The 19,095-nt window shown below is 46.1% G+C and overlaps 1 protein-coding gene across 2 annotated transcripts in view; it reads left to right on the forward strand.

The window, feature by feature from the left end:
* LOC122927007 (tetratricopeptide repeat protein 36-like) overlaps positions 1 to 14,750 on the forward strand; it is a 57,311-nt gene extending 42,561 nt beyond the window's left edge. Inside the window, exons 1-3 of one of the 2 annotated variants that reach the window (XM_044278544.1) lie at positions 8,357 to 8,521; positions 12,944 to 13,132; positions 13,970 to 14,750. In XM_044278544.1, the coding sequence (XP_044134479.1) occupies positions 8,410 to 8,521; positions 12,944 to 13,132; positions 13,970 to 14,235 (567 nt within the window). In that variant the 5' untranslated portion in view covers positions 8,357 to 8,409 and the 3' untranslated portion in view covers positions 14,236 to 14,750. Of the gene's footprint in view, positions 1 to 8,356; positions 8,522 to 12,943; positions 13,133 to 13,969 lie in introns of those variants that run through there. The other variant, XM_044278543.1, reaches the window with a different exon arrangement.
* Positions 14,751 to 19,095: the final 4,345 nt, after the last annotated feature.

Raw genomic sequence — 19,095 nt, forward strand, 5'->3', positions numbered from 1 at the left:
GTTGAGGGGTTGATGTTTACATGGGAATGCATGTTGGAGGCGTCTGGGGAGGGGCTGATATTATTTACTTGGGACTGTATGTTGAAGGCGGCTGGGGAGGAGGTGATGTTTACATGGGACTGTATTTTGGAGTGGGCTGGACAAGATGGTGTGATGTTATTTACATGAGACTGTATGTTGGCGGGGGTGAAGTGAGGGGAGTGATGTTATTTACATAGGACTGTATTTTAGAGGGGGCAGGAGAGATGGTGTGATGTTATTTACAAGGGACTGTATGGTGGAGACGGGAATATAACAGGGGGCACTGCAAATCCAGGTGACATTATAGGCGTTCTTATTACTACTGGGGGCTCTATGGCAGGGATTTAAAGATCCGCCTTATTTCTACTAAGAGCACTATGGGGGGCCTTATTACTCTGAGGGGTCTGTAGAGAGCTTTATTACCACTGGGGGAACAATAGGGGGCCTTATTTGTACTGGGGGGCTCTGTGAGGGGATTAATACTGGAGGGCTCTTCTACTAATGGGGGCACTCTTGGGGAGCATTGTCACGGTTGGGGGCAGTATTACTATGGGGGCACTAATTTTTCTTCAGGATAGTATCTGGGGGTATTGGGGGGCACAGCAAGCAGCAGGATAACACTGGGGACTCCAGGTTGGGGGGATGATGATAGAAATGTGAGGAAGCTAATATGTCTGTGTGTCACACTCTGCAGAGACGAGGCGGCTGAGAGAAGTAGTACTGACTGAATGGGGAAGATAATGACAGAGAAGATCTACATCCGAGGAGACGTCACCTGGGAGGCCCTGGATGTGAGAGGTATGTGCTGCTGTATAGCAAGTACAGCAAAATGTGTGTGGGGGGAAGGGGGGACGACTTGGAGAACTGGGCCATATTCATTGGGGTTTGGGCCCCGGATCTTTTGAGACTCTAGCAACGCCCCTGTCTTATGCTAATGTAAGACAAAACTGCCGATTTGGGCAGTTCTGGCCAACCATCTAATACACCATCAACCTTCAGCACTACAGCTCCCAGCATGCACATATGCTAGTGTCGCTGGATCTGGCATTGCTTGACAGCTAAAATCTTTTTTTTTTTTTTTTTTTTTTTTTTCTATTTAATTATATAGACAAAATAAATATATTCCTGATTTGACTACATTTGACGATCAAATGTTATATAGGGAATTGCTGAATGTTCCACCAGTTAAAGGGATTGTCTAGGATTACGAAAAATGGTCTAGTTTCTTCTAAAAACATCACCACACCCCTCCATGGGGTGTGCCTGGTATTGCAGCTCTGTTCCATTTAAGTGATTAGGGTGAAGCTGCAATGCAAATCGGAACCCGAAGAAAGATGTGGTGCAGTTTTTGGAAGGAAGTAGCCGTGTTTTTCTAATCCTGGACAAACCCTTTAAACAGAAGCATCATTGACCAATTTTTTATTAACTTTTATTTTTCCTTTTTTGTCTAGCACTGATGGAATTGATGTTTGGGATGTGACGTTCCTGTCTGTACCTTTTCCAGAAAATATGGAGTTGTCCGCTGACACTATAATAATAATGTAAAGATTGAATATAAAATATTCCTGATTGTGTTCTCTCACATGTTGTGTGTTTATCACATTAAAATAATTATCTCATGTACTTTTTTTTTTTTTTTTCTTTTTCTTTTCTTTTTGCAATATTCTTCTACAGGAAAATCCTGATCATGTAGCGTGATGGGGGCAGATTGACATGTATTCCTCAGCTCCATGAGGCCCACATTTGCTGGTGTGATTGTGCCTAGACTTTGGGGCACATTCCAGGGGCGTAGCTATAGGGGGCACAGAGGGCCCCGGAGCCTGATGGGACCCAAGACCCTTGTGCCACATAAGACACCAGTCCATGCTGGTCAAGTTACACCTCTGTGCTGTTTCAGTTTTTGTCTCGGGCAGCACAAAGCCCATGTGCTTCTCGGACCCTGGTCACAAAGCACTGTGGAAAAAGGGGGGCCCCAAGCTGAACTCTTGCACCAGGACCCATGGGCCTTTAGCTATGCCCCTGGCACATTCACTAAGTTATCACAGAACGTTTGATATGTCATAGGGACCCATTAAAAGTTTACATCAGTGGGGGTCTGAGCTCTCAGACCCCTGAGACCCCCACGATCCCTAAAACAAGGGGAGAGAAGTGCAAGTATAGCACGCTCTCCTCGCTGCCGAGGATGGAATTGAGACCGGCCCATAGACTTCTATATAGCCACTCTCGTGCAGTGAGGAGCGAGCGCTCTGTGCGCATGCTCCTCTCCCCTCATTATTGCATACGGTCTTGCAAATGTAGCCTTAGGGCTCATGCACACAAACGTATTTTCTTTCTCTGGTCAGCAGAGGTGTGGGGTGTTGGACCTCCCCTCCCCCGTTGATCAGTGTCCTGAGGATAGGCAATCAACATAAAAATCCTGGAAGATCCCATTAAAGGGGTTGTCCAGCTTCACAGACTTTTTATCAGACCCCTGCACCGTCTTGTACTTATTACAGTGGTGCACATGACCTTGTCCGTTTGGAAGTTTACAAGATGCGGACCGGAAGACCGCGGCCAGAACGCAGCAGCAAGGAACAGAGGAGGATGAGATTTGTACACCTCTCCTCACAGTGAGACCATTGACTAAGAACTCTAAAGAAGGGGATAAGCTTTGTATCTAAGGCTGTGTTCACATGTTGCAACCATGGTGCATTTTTTTTTGCCACACGGGAGCCTCCATGTCTTGTTACCTATAGCAGACATGTATGTATTAGCGGGGGGAAATGTTCGGCGGGGGGGGGGGGGGAAGGGGCTAAGGTGTCAAACGTAGTCCTGGAGAGTAGATATTGGGGGCTGCTGCCTGCTCACATGAAGTGCCCTGAACACAGGCAGAGTCAGGGCCCTAAGGTGAAAATGCATAAAAAGAGAAGTTGTGCAACACACAGTCAGGATGTGGGCAGGAACGTAGAGAGGCCTGCGCTTCAGGCCCACACAGGGCCGGTGCAAGGATTTTTGCCAACACAAGCGAAGCTACATTTTGGTCCCCCCCCCCTCCTCCCCACCGCAGCTTACCTGGCCCTGGTCCCACTGGCTTCTCCTCTGTGTGGTCCTGGTATCTTCGCTCTGCTTCAAACAACTGCTGGTTTGAGGACCGTATTTTTCGCCCTATAAGAGGAGGATAATAAGAAAAAAATGTTTTCCATTACACCTCAGGTCAGACCAAAAATCAGACCCCCAATGTTAATCAGACCTCAGATCAGACCCCCATGTCAGCCATCATCCCCCCATGTCACATTTCTCCCCCTTGAGGCCTCCATGGCACATTTCACCCCATCAATGTCAAATCACCTATGTCACATCAGCCCTCACATTTTTTCCCCTCCATCCATGTTGTCACATTTCTCCCCCCCCCCCATCAATGTGGTCACATTTCCCCCCCCCCCCCTCCATCCGTGTGGTCACATTTCTCTCCCCCCCCATCCGTGTGGGTCACATTTCTCTCCCTCCATCCGTGTGGTCACATTTCTCTCCCCTCCATCCGTGTGGTCACATTTCTCTCCCCTCCATCCGTGTGGTCACATTTCTCTCCCCTCCATCCGTGTGGTCACATTTCTCTCCCCTCCATCCGTGTGGTCACATTTCTCTCCCCTCCATCCGTGTGGTCACATTTCTCTCCCCTCCATCCGTGTGGTCACATTTCTCTCCCCTCCATCCGTGTGGTCACATTTCTCTCCCCTCCATCCGTGTGGTCACATTTCTCTCCCCTCCATCCGTGTGGTCACATTTCTCTCCCCTCCATCCGTGTGGTCACATTTCTCTCCCCTCCATCCGTGTGGTCACATTTCTCCCCCCTCCATCCGTGTGGTCACATTTCTCCCCCCTCCATCCATGTGGTCACATTTCTCCCCCTCCATCCGTGTGGTCACATTTCTCCCCCCTCCATCCATGTCCATTTACCCCTTTCCCCCCCATTCCACATCCATTTCTCCCTGCGAGCCGCACAGACTACTTAGACATTTGTCCAAATGTCTTGTTGTCCCCCCTCCATTCATGTCTGTTGTGGAAATTTTATTATGCAGACATTTTATTTTAGGATGTGTGTGTGTGTGTGTTTTTATAGATTGTCATCTGTCTCCCTGTGTCTGATTTAGCCAAAGAGCGCTCTAGCAGAGGGTACTTTGGCTGAATCGGGACCAGTGGTAAAACAGTCAGTATGAAAACCTTCTCATGGGCTTGGATACATACAGTACAGACCAAAAGTTTGGACACACCTTCTCATTCAAAGAGTTTTCTTTATTTTCATGACTATGGCATCAAAACTATGAATTAACACATGTGGAATTATATACATAACAAAAAAGTGTGAAACAACTGAAAATATGTCCTATTCTAGGTTCTTCAAAGTAGCCACCTTTTGCTTTGATTACTGCTTTGCACACTCTTGGCATTCTCTTGATGAGCTTCTAGAGGTCTGTCTCTGACTGCGGCTAAGGGAATAGGGATTTACCTTTTTCCTTACACAAACTTTGATGCGAGCTGATTAAAACTATTAATATTTCTACAGCAATGTCACATTGTAATGTCGCCCACCTCACCCTGAACCCACCCCAATTAATGTAGCCTGCCCTCAATGAGATCACCTTGACCTACCTTCCTGTCTGTGCCACCTACGGCAGTCCGGACGGTCTGGTCTGGGCCTGGCTGTGTGAGTGTCACTGTCTGATGTCTCACAGACTCACTCACACACAGTTACTCACCACCAACAGCTCCGCCTCCAGTCTCCAGACCTCCACTCCCCAGTCTACACCAGTTGCTGCTGCCTGCCACCCGCCGCCGTAGCGCCACTCAGCAGTCACACCCCCCTGACCCCTGTGACTGTCTGTGTTGCTGATGCTCTGCTGCTGCTGAGCCTGCGTGCCGCTCTGTGAGAGCCGGGGGCCGCATGGCACACCTGCAGGCTGGACCCGGCGGGGCAAGTCCGCAAGTTATGTATTTAAAAAAAATATATATATATAATAATTAAATAAATAAATAAAAATTTCCGCCCTGGCCCCCTTCTCTGCGCCCTCAAGCAGCCGCTATTTCAGGAGCTACCATAGACATGAATGGAGCGGCAGTGCGCATGCCCGACCTGCTGTTCATTTTGAGGGGTCCTGAGGGGTATGTTTTTGTTAACATTTTGAAATTATGTAACCTTAAGAAATAACAGTCAAGAATGCAGTATAAGGCAGAATGACAGGGGCAGGGCCAATAATTTGGGCATTTGCCCCTCATGGTGTCATTGAGACACGGTATTGTTTGTGGCTCCTTTCTCCCCGATTTCCCCCCCCCCCTTTTTATTTCTCCTCAGGTAATTCTGAATGTTAGCCGGCAACAGGACCGAGAGGTGATTGGCTAAGGTGTTGCTGGCCAGTTGCTGGGCAAAGGGCTATTTTTAACTGAAGTGTGGATTGGCCAAGGGCAAGTTTCGGCGGGAATCTTGAGTGTTTATAGTGGGCACTCACCCTTTGGAGCGCTGTCATCGGCTGAAAATAGAGAGAAGAACGTGTCCCACCCGCCCTCCCTGGGTTTTAGTTGCGTTCTTTTAAAAAAAAAAGCAGGCGGTGGGGGTTAGTCGCTCAGCCTTGGGCCTCTTGCACACAACCGTATGGCTTTTTCAGTATTTTGCGGTCCGCAAAAAATACGGATGACGTCCGTGTGTTTTCCGTTTTTTGCAGAACGGAACAGCCGGCCCCTGATAGAACAGTCCTATCCTTGTCCGTTATGTGGACGATAATAGGACATGTTCTATCTTTGAACAAAACAGAAATACAGAAACGGAATGCATACAGAGTACATAATGGGGTTTTTTTGCGGACCCATTGAAATGAATGGTTCCGTATACGGACCGTATAGAGAACGCAAAAATGGAACGTAAACGGAAAAATAAATATTTGTGTGCAAGAGGCCTTACTGGGTGGACTCTGAGTATTTCATTAATGGACTTAAGTTAATATATGTGGGAATTTTAATGGATTAATGATTAATGGAATTGTTAATATTTATGGTTAAATTTTAATAAAGACCGGGGCCATTTTTATCCATATTTGTAGTTTGTCTTTATTTATTCATAATTAAAGGTTTAAAGTTGTTGAGTATGGAACCATGTGAACAACGACAAGTGCAGCAATGAAGAGTGATGTCATCAGCATTGCCTGAGAAAAAGTAACATCAGTATAAGGCCACCTGCACACGAGTGCGGAATACACGGACTCCAGTGCGGAAAAACCGCAGTCTAGTACAGTACCAGCAAAGTGTATGCACATTTTGCAGATTTTTTTTCTGTTGGATTTCCAAATTCATTATCTTTGTGATTTTAGCTGCGGATTTCACCCTTTTCCAATGAAGAATGAGATCTCCGGCAAATCCGTATCAAAACCGCACCAAAAGCCGCTGTTAGAAATGGCAGATTTTGGTACAGATAAGGTGCAGAAATGCACAGAAATTCTTGCGGCTCTTATGTGTGTTCACCTGCATTTGTGTGCAAGTATCCTAAGGGTGTCCGTGTGCCCTCCTTTTTTTAGCAGACCCAGTAACTTCAATGGGTGCGTGGTCCGCAATGCGCACATATTCTATCTTTTCGTTGAACGGACATAAGGAAAGCACGTGGATCATCCATTTCACAAAAGATAGAACATGTCCTATTCTTGGCCTCAAAATGCAGACCATGGGTCATTAATGTCAATGGGACCGCAAAAAAAAAGCGTATGGCACATGGACGTCATCCGTATTTTGCTGATCCACATTTTGCGGAAAGCAAAATACTTGCGGTTATGTGCATAATAACTTAAAAGAAACAAAAAAAAGCTTTAGGCGCCTTTCACTCGAGCGAGTTTTCCGCGCTGGTGCAATGCGTGACGTGAACGCATAGCACCCGCACTGAATCCTGACCCATTCATTTCAATGTGTATGTGCACATGAGCGTTGTTTTCACGCATCAGTTCTGCGATGCGTAAAAAACGCAGCATGTTCTATATTCTGCGTTTTTCACGTAGCTCTGGCGCCATAGAAGTGAATGGGGCTTCAGTGAAAAACGCATTGCATCCGCAAGCAAGTACAGATGCAATGGCCCAGAGTAGTGCATGTCTCTGATTTTTTTCACTAACCGACAATCAGTATAAAACTACACACTGAAAGTAAATGCGGATAGCATATGTCAGTGAAAAACGGAAATGTGAATAAGGCCCCAGCAACTGAAAAGCAAAACAATTCAGCAGCAGATGTAAAGTGTCTTGTCACTCCTGGAAGATCCGCGCAACCCGGACGATCAGTGCATGAGACACAGACACCCGAGAATACATACTGAAGGTTCACTCATAGTCCCAAACCCCAGGGGAGCCACCCCCGACATCTTGAGTGATTGTGTCTCCGGCCAGAGAAAAATGATGTTCTAATGTATGCAAATGAGCCTCTAGGAGCAATGGGGGCGTTGCCGTTACACCTAGAGGCTCTGATCTCTCTAACTGCTGCGTCATCTGCACTTTGATTGACAGGACCAGGTACATGGCGTTTACACTGCCTGGTCCTGTCAAAGTGCAAAGGGTACAGCAGTTGCAGAGACAGCTGGGCCTCTAGGTGTAACGGTAACGCCCCCGTTGCTCCTAGAGGCTTATTTGCATATAATAAAACATCATTTTTCTCAGCAATGCGGGCACATATGACCATGGGACCAACACAGATGCCTTCAGCTGCCAAGCGCACATGTAACAGGTCAGCCAGTGTCATAGGTACAAAACTGCTGACAGATGCCCTTTAACGCTAAATGCACATGATCAGGATTGCGTACGGAAAATCCGCACCGTAGGTCATGTACATTGTATTCTATGAGAATTTGAAATTCTCATGCACATGATGCAGATTTTTTCCATGCGGATTTTGACAGTGCAGATTTAAAAATCCAGTGCATGTCAATTTATTTTATTTTTCCTGACCGTATTTTCTGTATTCACTTAATAGGGGAGAGTAAAATCCGCATGCAAATCCGTACCAATTGATGCCGATTGACCGCACGGATTTCCCTGCAAACACCTGCGCATTTCAGTGCGGATTGTGTGCATTTACCCTAATACTTGCTACAATTTTAATGAAAAAAATGCTAAAAGAAATAAAATAAAAATTCTAGAAGTTGTGCGGTGCCGGGTTCTTCTCCTGAGTCATGCATGTGAAGAAGTGCTGGATCAGGCGGCGTCTGCTTCCATAATGTCTTTACTGGTAACAGATGTGAGCAGCATCTGGAGGAAAGCCACCTCCACCCCTCTCCATGATTGGGTGCTGCGGTGACTCCCATAACTTCTGAGAGATAACAGGGTGACGGGTCACCATCAGTCCTCTCCTCGCAGCCGGCAGTGTTACTCTTACCACAGGACGACAATGTGTACCCCAAACGACTCCGCCGTCCTGCACGCCATATTCAATCCGAGTGCTCCATTCGGGGACATTTCTGGGGACAAGGACAATGACATAGAAGAGGAGGAGGATCAGGGTGAGTCCTGTTATGTTATATCTCATGGCTTGTATGCAGGGATGTCTTCTCAGTGGAGTAGTCTTGCTGCAGCAGCTGCAGTCCATCGGCAGGTCGGACAACATTGGATTTAGACGCAGCTGAACATATATTTTTACAACTGGCAAAATAAAATTTGCAGCACTTTGCTGTAAGTTCTAGGTGTGTCCCTCGCCTTAAAAAACACTTAGGGTACTTAATATTCGATCAGTTGGCGTCAGCTGAATGGGCAGCAGAATAGGTACTGGTACAGCACAGCTCCATGCACTGTGGAGTATTGGCTGTGAGTGCTACTGCAGCACTGTCCCCATTTAAAGAAGACCCGTCCCCTCTCCTGACATGTCTGTTTTAGTAATTACTTACATTCCCCATGTAATGACATTATAATATTTATAATAACCAGTTTGTGTGAAGCTGGTGCCTTGCAGCGCTGGGGTCCTGTGTTTGAATCCGACCAAAGATAACATCTGCATGGAGTTTGCATGTTCTCCCCGTGTTTGTGTGAGTTTCCTCCCACACTTCACAGACATACTGATAGGGACCTTAGATTGTGAGCTCCAATGCAGCCAGCCAGCAATAATGATGTCTGCAAAGCGATGTAGAATATGTCAGCGCTATATAAGTAATCAAAAAAATATATAAAAAATTCCATATAACTTTAGTATTGAACAATTCCTCTATTATTCCTACTATACGTTTATTTCAGTCTGCAATGAAGGACCAGCCGGGTGTTACTAGTTGAGGGACAATGTCCCTGACAATATCCAATCAGTGCTGCCAGTATTATAAAGGAAATAATTATTTTCTTATACATCTGTGTGGATCCTTTCCTCTGTTATTCCTACTAGAAATGTATGAATAATTCCACAATTGACTATCACCATTCTCCTTGTCAAAGTATCAGACTATGTAAGGACACCCTCCCACTTCAACCCAACTGGTAACACCCAGTTGTCAATTTATGGAGGAATAAGAGAGGAACAGTAAAGATGCTCAAGCATTGTTATTTCATAGATACTACAAGTATACTAGATATCTCAGGAGACCAATGACTATTGGCGAGATGTGAAGAAGGATGTGGTAACAATATGGCGATGTATTCTGAGCAAACACATGGTTACTCATTGCTCAGAGTGCAGGGGTTATCTTCCCATTATTTGCCTTGTGGAGCTTGCCCTTCCAGATTAAAACATCTGTTGAAGCCTGAGGGTTAGGCGGTATTATACAATTACATGGGTGCACAGGATCATACATTACCTTCTTTTCCTTCTCAGTCTCTAGATTTGCTGCACGCCCTTTACATCAGTGTCTGTTTTCTGGGATTTGCCTATTTCCCCATGCAGTTATAAACGTCTTTATTTCACTTTAAAGGGTTAACTTGCAATTACTTATACTGTTTAAAGAGGACCTGTCACCTCTCCTGACATGTCTGTTGTAATTGCTTCATGCATTCCCCACATACTAACAATACTGGAGCATCTATTCTTATGTCTGTATGATGTCCCATTCCTCTATTATTTCTATTAGAAGTTATGAATAATTGCTAGCAGTCTGCAGTAAGGGTACAGAGGGGAGGTAACCAGTTGGGGGGGGAGGGGTTTACAAGCACAGTGTGAAAATGGCAGCACTGATTGGATAGAGTGAGTCTGTGCCGGGACACCCCCCCCCCCAACTTGTTACCTCCCCTCTGTACCCTTACTGCAGACTGCTAGCAATTCCGTCATAACTTCTAGTAGAAATAATAGAGGAACGGCACAACGTAGAGCCATAAAAATATATCTTCCAGAATTGTTATTACATGGGGAATATATGGAGCTATTAAACACACTCAGACTTTTGGGACTGGTAATTTTCCACAGCTACCATAAAGTTTGAAGAAGAGCATGTTTTGGAGGGAAAAAGCCAGGCTTGTTTACCACCAAAATCAGACAGACTGACCTTATGCATGTTTTGCTTTTAGCTCTGTTGTTATGTCTGAAAACTTGTTTTTGTCTGGAAAAACTGCTCTGTCATAGCCATTGACTATCATTGACATTCTAATGTAAGTTTATGACAGACGGGAGTTGTAACATTGTATTTGTTTGTGCTGAGCTTCTCCACTCCACTCCACTCCTCCCACTAGAAGGTTCTAGTTCAGCCAGAAACTGTATATAAGGAGAGCAGTCAGAGCCCCTAGTGTTTGCAGTAAGTGAACAGTGCTTAGAAGAGCAGACTCTGTCAGACTATTGAGTGATCAGAAGAAGGCGCTGAGACGAGGATACTCTGCCACAGAACGTGGACCTCGAGCCTTTGTCCAGGGTACCAGCCTTTTGAGAGAGAGAGGGACAGCTAGCTCAGGCCTTTCCTCAGCATCAAACCCTTTTTCTGCCAGGGAGGAGACTGGAGAAGCCAGCCCAGTGCCTCGCCTGTATTGTTTTGCACCTGAATCCCTCCAGTAAAGAAACACCTGGTTTACTGCAGACTCTCTGGACTTATTTCCTATTGGGGTCCACCACGCCTTACCATCTCTTCAGTTTGATAGAAAGTGAGCTAAAATGAGTGTTTTTGAGGTCAGGAGATCAGAGATAGGAGCTAAACATGAGACGTCAGATGACGGAATTCAAAGAAAACAGACAGTTACAGCATGCAAATAGACTGGTTTTTAACTCCTGTATCTCAGAAACAGCTGAAGATTTTTCATAAAGATCAATTTAAAAAAATGTGTTTTTTTTAGCCCAAAATGAGTAAAATGCAATCATAAAATAATGCCCTGAAGGTGTACTTACAAGGTGTACTTAGCCTTTAAGAACAAAGGATCGGGCATATTAAAATTCAAAATGTACTGTCCGATCCTTTCTTCTCTCTCATCTGCCAAATTCATTTTGGCCAGGAGTTTCATTAGATGCTTGACCCATTCTGCCAAAAGCAAGAAATTTGGGAAATGTGTCATGTGATCCGTAGAGCACAAAGAAAAACAATAACGCCTGAAATATATCATATATATTTGTAACTTTTATGCCACACTAATATTTCTATCCTAACCCTAAATACTTCAGATAGACTTATTCAGAGATTGATGAACCCCTTAAAGCGAGTGTCTCACCTGGTATGCCACCAATATCAGATAGGTGCAGGCCCCACCTCTGAGACCCGCACCCATCTCTAGAACAGAGAGCCCAATGCTTGAGAAACCGCCTTGCACATGCGCAGTTGCCCTCCATTGTTTTCTATGGGCGCTACGAAACAGAACAGAACAGCGCGTTCGGCTATTTTTGGGAGTCCCATAGGATGGAGGGCGCACGGCGCAAGCGCAGCCACCACTCCATTCGCTGCCACAAATAGCTGAGCCAAAGGCTGGCTACATTCGGCTTGCCACGCATGCGCAGTGTGCTATTGTTCCCTTTGGGAGCTTCGTTCTAGAGATAGGTGCAGGTTCAAGAGGTGGGAACCGCACCCATCAAGCATTGATGGTATATCCTAGAGATATGTCACCAATGTTCCAGGTGAGACAACCCCTTTAACTTATGTTCACATGTATAGTACCAGACAAGTGGATGAGATTTCATAAAATCTTACCAACACACCGGCAAAAATCTGCAGTGGATTTTAGGTTTTCAGCATGACAATTTAGGCCATTTTCCAGTGATGTATACTATCCACACCTCCCACGGATGGCACACCTACCCATTGATTTTAATGCGTTTGTTCACATATCAGTTATTTTCTTTTGACTGTGAGTCAGTGGCAGAGTCACAGAGACATGCACTATTATTTTGGTGCAGAGGCACGAACAGAATTGCTCCGTAGTGCTTCTGTGGGCTTCCGTTCCGTACCTCCACTCCACACCGTATCTGGCGGATTGCATACCCATTCAATACGGAGCGCACATGGCTGGTGCCCGTATACATTGCAGACCAGAAGTTTGCGGTCCGCAATACAGGCACGGATCGCCTACGGTTGTGTGTATGAGGCATGCAAATTTCTACTTGCAAAGGGTGGAAAAAAAGCTGCAAATTCTGCGACAAATTCTGCGACAAATCCACACGCAGATTTTGTGACAACTCGCGCAAATTTCTCAAAAAATCCATGATGGAAATTCCACTGCACAACGTCCGCCCATTTTTCCCATACGCCCCTAATGATGATCCCAGGTATCACATATAAATTCAATTCTGCGGTGCTAACACCAGTCTGATCCCCCTGCTAACCTGCAGAATGAGTGGAAGTATGCCTGCAAGATCAGACTACACAGGGCTTGTAGTCTGTTACCATGGATACACATAAGAGCTATAGTCTCAAAATTGCTTAAAATGTTTACTACTTGACAAGTGGCTTAGATGATCATTTTTGATTAAATCAAAAAAATATTATTGTGTAGGGGCAAATACTCTTTAGAAAATGTATCTTTGAATTATTTTTTTTTAGACAGCAGGTTCCCAGCTGAGCTTTTGGAGAAGACACTTAAACTGGAGCTGAGCGGTGTCAAATCAGCAGAGTCTGGAGATGTGAAGACAGCTGTAAAGATGTTCACGGAGGCTATTGCGCTTCTTCCGGATCGGCCGTCTGCACACAACAACCGCGCTCAAGCCCTGCGACTGGAGGGCGATGTGACAGGTAAAAAGTAACACTATTGTAAGCTTAAGTCCCCTTTCACACAAGTGAGTTTTCCGGGCGGGTGCAAAACTGATCAGTTTTTTTACGGTATTGAGCCCCTACCGGAAAAGAAAAACGCTAGTGTGAAAGTACCCTAACATATAGACCACATGACTAATTGTAAATGTTTAATATGCATTAATATAAGCCTAATACACTTAGGCTCCATTCACACGTCCACAATTGTGGTCCACAATTGTGCGGAACGGGTGCGGACCCATTCATTCTCTATGGGGACGGAATGGATGCGGAGAGCACACAGTGTGCTGTCCGCATCCGCATTTCCGGAGCGCGCTGCCGATCTTCCGGTCCACGGCACCGGAAAAAAATAGAGCATGTCCTATTCTTGTCTGCAATTGTGGACAAGAATAGGCATTTCTATGGGGGTGCCGGCCGGGTGTGTTGCGGATCCGCAATACACTACGGACGTGTGAATGGACCCTTACTATATAAACATGATTTATCTAACCTTTACACACAAGAAAATTATTTTGGTTAAAAAATTAAAAAACACATTTAAAATCTTTATCCTGATGGGGCCGCAAAAGATGCGGACAGCACTCCATGTGCTGTCTGCATCTGTTGCTCCGTAAAAAAAATATAACCTGTCCTATTCTTGTCCGTTTTGCGGACAAGAATAGGCAGTTATATCAATGGCTGTCCGTGGCGTTCCGCAAATTGCGGAATGCACACGGACGCCATCTGTGTTTTGCGGATCCCAAAACACACAACGGTCGTGTGCATGAGGCCTAAACAAGTAGAGAATATACTAAATGTAGTGCTTTCTTTTCCCACCAGGGGCGCTGCAAGATCTGAACCGTGCAGTGGAGCTGAGTAAAGGAGTGGGTATTGCAGGACGTCAGGCTCTAGTCCAAAGAGGACTGATCTTACGCCTAAAAGGAGACAACGAAGCCGCCAGAGAAGACTTTCAGAGAGCTGCAAAGCTGGGAAGTGACTTTGCCAGGCAGCAGCTAGTCCTGCTAAACCCCTATGCTGCTCTCTGTAACCGCATGCTGAGGGACATGGTGCAGAAGCTGCAGGAGCCAGACCTGCAGGAGTGCTGACAGTCTGAGGACCGGGATTCGGCTCGCTTCACAGAGGAGCAGATGTTACAATGAAGCAGATATTCACGCTCTATTATACAGAGAAACTGCATATATTACATATATAGTCTTTTAGGACCTGCAATCATGTGACCTGCTTCTCCAAAGGTCCCCTGCACACATGTATATGTAGGAATTATTGTGCACCATGGATTTATAGGAAAACTGCTATGTACAACACCAAACACATACATGTCTGCAGAACGGCAGGGCTGGAAGCTAAATTGCCGCCTCACCACCTGCAGTCCTCCTGAGGCCACTGCCTCACTGCGCCTCATGAGCCGTGCGCCCTTAGTTAGTGGACATGGCTATATAACACATTTTGTCTGCAAAAATAAGTCATTATCTAAAAATTTTACTACGATTTGCGAGATAGAAATACCCCTTAAATGAGCACTTACTGTAGAGTCATAGCTAGGCGTTCCTTTACATGGGGCAAAGATTTAAAGGGATTCTGTCATGAGATTTTAGCCCTATAAGCTAAACAATTGCCCATGTCCGTACTAATAACGTAAATCCTAAACTGGCCTTATTAAACCTGCTTGTGGCTCTATTAGCCCAAAAAAAAGGTTTTTATAACCTGTCAATCGCTTACCTAAGGTGCCCAAGGGGACGTCCGTTAATACAGGATGCCCGGACGTCTGGTGCCTAGCGCCTCCTTCCCAGTCTTAATCGCCACTCTCCCTGTCTACAGTGCCGCCTTCCTCACCTCAGCGCCGCCTCCACCAGATCAGGCTGGCCCTCTGCCAGATCCGGCGCCTGCGCACTAGGCTCAGCCTGATGCGCCGCGGGATCCTGGCAGCGGCTTCGTTGAGCAAAGTGCGCATGCGCCCGGCTCAACGAAGCCGCTGCCAGGAGTCCGCGGCGCATCAGGCTGAGCCTAGTGCGCAGGCGCCGGATCTGGCGGAGGCCGCGCTGAGGTGAGGAAGGCGGCACTGTATACAGGGAGGGCAGCGATTAAGACTGGGAAGGAGGCGCTAGGCACCAGACGGCCGGGCACCCTGTATTAACAGACGTCCCCTTGGGCACCTTAGGTAGGCGATTGACAGGTTATAAAAACCTTTTTTTTGGGCTAATAGAGCCACAAGCAGGTTTAATAAGGCCAGTTTAGGATTTACGTTATTAGTACGGACATGGGCATATGTTTAGCTTATAGGGCTAAAATATTATGACAGAATCCCTTTAACATGTATATAAATACCCTAACCCAGCACCTAGGGCACATGCCAAAACATTACTTATATCGTAGATTAAAGAGGTTCTCAGAAGTCGTGTCCACAAACCCTATCATTACAGGTAAACATTGTATATACACTCACCTAAAGAATTATTAGGAGCACCATACTAATACAGTGTTGGACCCCCTTTTGCCTTCAGAACTGCCTTAATTCTATGTGGCATTGATTCAACAAGGTGCTGATAGCATTCTTTAGAAATGTTGGCCCATATTGATAGGATAGCATCTTGCAGTTGATGGAGATTTGAGGGATACACATCCAGGGCACGAAGCTCCCGTTCCACCACATCCCAAAGATGCTCTATTGGGTTGAGATCTGGTGACTATGGGGGCCATTTTAGTACAGTGAACTCATTGTCATGCTCAAGAAACCAATTTGAAGTGATTCGAGCTTTGTGACATGGTGCATTATCCTGCTGGAAGTAGCCATCAGAGGATGGGTACATGGTGGTCATGAAGGGATGGACATGGTCAGAAACAATGCTCAGGTAGCCCGTGGCATTTAAACGATGGCCAATTGGCACTAAGGGGCCTAAAGTGTGCCCAGAAAACATCCCCCACACCATTACACCACCACCACCAGCCTGCACAGTGGTAACAAGGCATGATGGATACATGTTCTCATTCTGTTTACGCCAAATTCGGACTCTACCATTTGAATGTCTCAACAGAAATCGAGACTCATCAGACCAGACAACATTTTTCCAGTCTTCAACAGTCCAATTTTGGTGAGCTCGTGCAAATTGTAGCCTCTTTTTCCTATTTGTAGTGGAGATGAGTGGTGCCCGGTGGGGTCTTCTGCTGTTGTAGCCCACCTTTCTTTCCCATTCTGACATTCAGTTTGGAGTTCAGGATATTGTCTTGACCAGGACCACAACCCTACATGCATCGAAGCAACTGCCATGTGATTGGTTGACTAGATAATCGCATTAATGAGAAATAGAACAGGTGTTCCTAATAATTCTTTAGGTGAGTGTCACATCCACATAACGTCAGGAACATTGTCCAGGGGCGGATTAAGTGCATAATAGGCCCGGGGCTGTCTACCCAACTTGGGCCCCCCTCCATTTTAGTTTAGTTTTTTTTTTGTGTATGAAGAGGCTGCGGTGCTTCATGAGCGCCACCGTCTCTTCTTAGGCCATATGACATCTTCAGACAAAAAAAAAAATACCCCAAATTGGGTCCTAAACTGAAAAATGTGGTCGTCAAATTTAAAATACATATAATTGTAATAAAAAAGACATGGAGGAGAATACAGCACCACATACCTGTTACATCCAGTGACATCTCCTGTCATGTAGACCTTCTATTTCCTCTTCTCCTCCATTTGACCCAGACCACCATGGAAAATACTTTCAGCCACATCTCGTCTCTACAGTTTGTAACACAGACACGTTAGATTTCTAAATTTTTCCATCAACCTCCTCATCCTGGTGTCCCCACAGTGTCATCCTGCTGCCACCCCCAATACTGTGCCCGTTGTGCTCCCCAATGCCCCAGGAACTATACTGCTGAAAAAATAGTGACCCTGATAGATATAATTGGGGTAATTTATCAAACTGGTGTAAAGTAGAACTGGATTTCCAAAAGAGCTGTCAAATATGAAAGGTGGCATCTGATTGGCTGCTATGGGCAACTAAGGCCTCATGCACACGACCGTTTTTTTTTAAGGTCCGCAAAAACGGGGTCCGTAGGTCCGTGATCCGTGACCGTTTTTTCATCCGTGGGTCTTCCTTGATTTTTGGAGGATCCACGGACATGAAAAATGAAAAAAAAAATCAAAGTCAGGTTTGCCATTGAAATGATAGGAAAAAACGGACACGGATCACGGACACGGATCACGGACACGGATGACAATCTTGTGTGCATCCGTGTTTTTTCACGGACCCATTGACTTGAATGGGTCCGTGAACCGTTGGCCGTGAAAAAAATAGGACAGGTCATATTTTTTTCACGGCCAGGAAACACGGATCACGGATGCGGCTGCCAAACGGTGCATTTTCCGATTTTTCCACGGACCCATTGAAAGTCAATGTGTCCGCGAAAAAAAACGGTAAACGGCACAACGGCCACGGATGCACACAACGGTCGTGTGCATGAGGCCTAAGGCAGTTCTGCATTACACCAGTTTGATAAATTACCCCAAATGTTCCTATAGTGTCCACAGCAGCTATAATGTCCCCTAGAGACCCCCAGTAATAATACCACCCCCTATTGTGCTCCAGGCAATAATCCCTGTATAGTGTCCCCAGAAATAATAGAATTGCCCCTATAGTGCCTCCCCAATAGCAACACCCCCATATAGTAATTTCCACCACACATAGTAATCCCCCATAGTAATTTGCCGCCACACAGTAATTTCCCCCAAACTGCCCCATATAGTAGTTTGCCCCCACACAGTAATTTGCCCCACACTGCCCCCATATAGTAGTTTGCCCCCACACAGTAATTTGCCCCACACTGCCCCCACATAGTAATTTGCCCCACACTGCCCCCACATAGTAATTTGCCCCACACTGCCCCCACATAGTAATTTGCCCCACACTGCCCCCACATAGTAATTTCCTCCACACTGCCCCCACATAGTAATTTCCTCCACACTGCCCCCACATAGTAATTTCCTCCACACTGCCCCCACATAGTAATTTCCTCCACACTGCCCCCTCATAGTAATTTCCACCACACTGCCCCCACATAGTAATTTCCACCACACTGCCCCCACATAGTATTGTGCCCCCACATAGCAATTTTCCCACATAGCAATTACCCCACACTGTCCCCACACTGCAATTTCCCCCACACAATAGTTTCCCCCACATAGTAATTTGCCCCCACACCGCCCCATATAGTAATTTGTCCCCACATAGCAATTTCCCCACACTGCCCCCACATAGCAATTTGCCCCCACACTGCCCCATCTAGTAATTTGCCCCCACACCGCCCCATATAGTAATTTGTCCCCACATAGCAATTTCCCCACACTGCCCCCACATAGCAATTTGCCCCCACACTGCCCCATCTAGTAATTTGCCCCCACACTGCCCCATCTAGTAATTTGCCCCCACATAGTAGTCCCTCTCATAATAATTTGCCCCCACATAGTAATTTGTCCCCACATAGTATTCCCTCTCATAATAATTTGCCCCCACACAATAGTTTTCCCCACACTGCCCCCACATAGTAATTTGCCCCCACATAGCAATTACCCCACACTGTCCCCACATAGAAATTACCCCACACTGTCCCCACATAGAAATTACACCACACTGTCTCCACATGGCAATTTCCCCCACACTGCCCCCACACAATAGTTTCCCCCACACTGCCCCCACACAATAGTTTCCCCCACACTGCCCCCACACAATAGTTTCCCCCACACTGCCCCCACACAATAGTCCCCACATAGCAATTACCCCCACACTGCCCCCAGATAGAAATTTGCCCCCACATAGTAGTCCCTCCCATAATAATTTTCCCCCACACAGCAATTTGCCCCCACATAGTATTCCCTCATAATAATTTGCCCCACACTGCCCCATCTAGTAATTTGCCCCCACACTGCCCCATCTAGTAATTTGCCCCCA

The sequence above is a fragment of the Bufo gargarizans genome, chromosome 2, assembly GCF_014858855.1.
Source record: "Bufo gargarizans isolate SCDJY-AF-19 chromosome 2, ASM1485885v1, whole genome shotgun sequence".
NCBI lineage: Eukaryota > Metazoa > Chordata > Amphibia > Anura > Bufonidae > Bufo > Bufo gargarizans.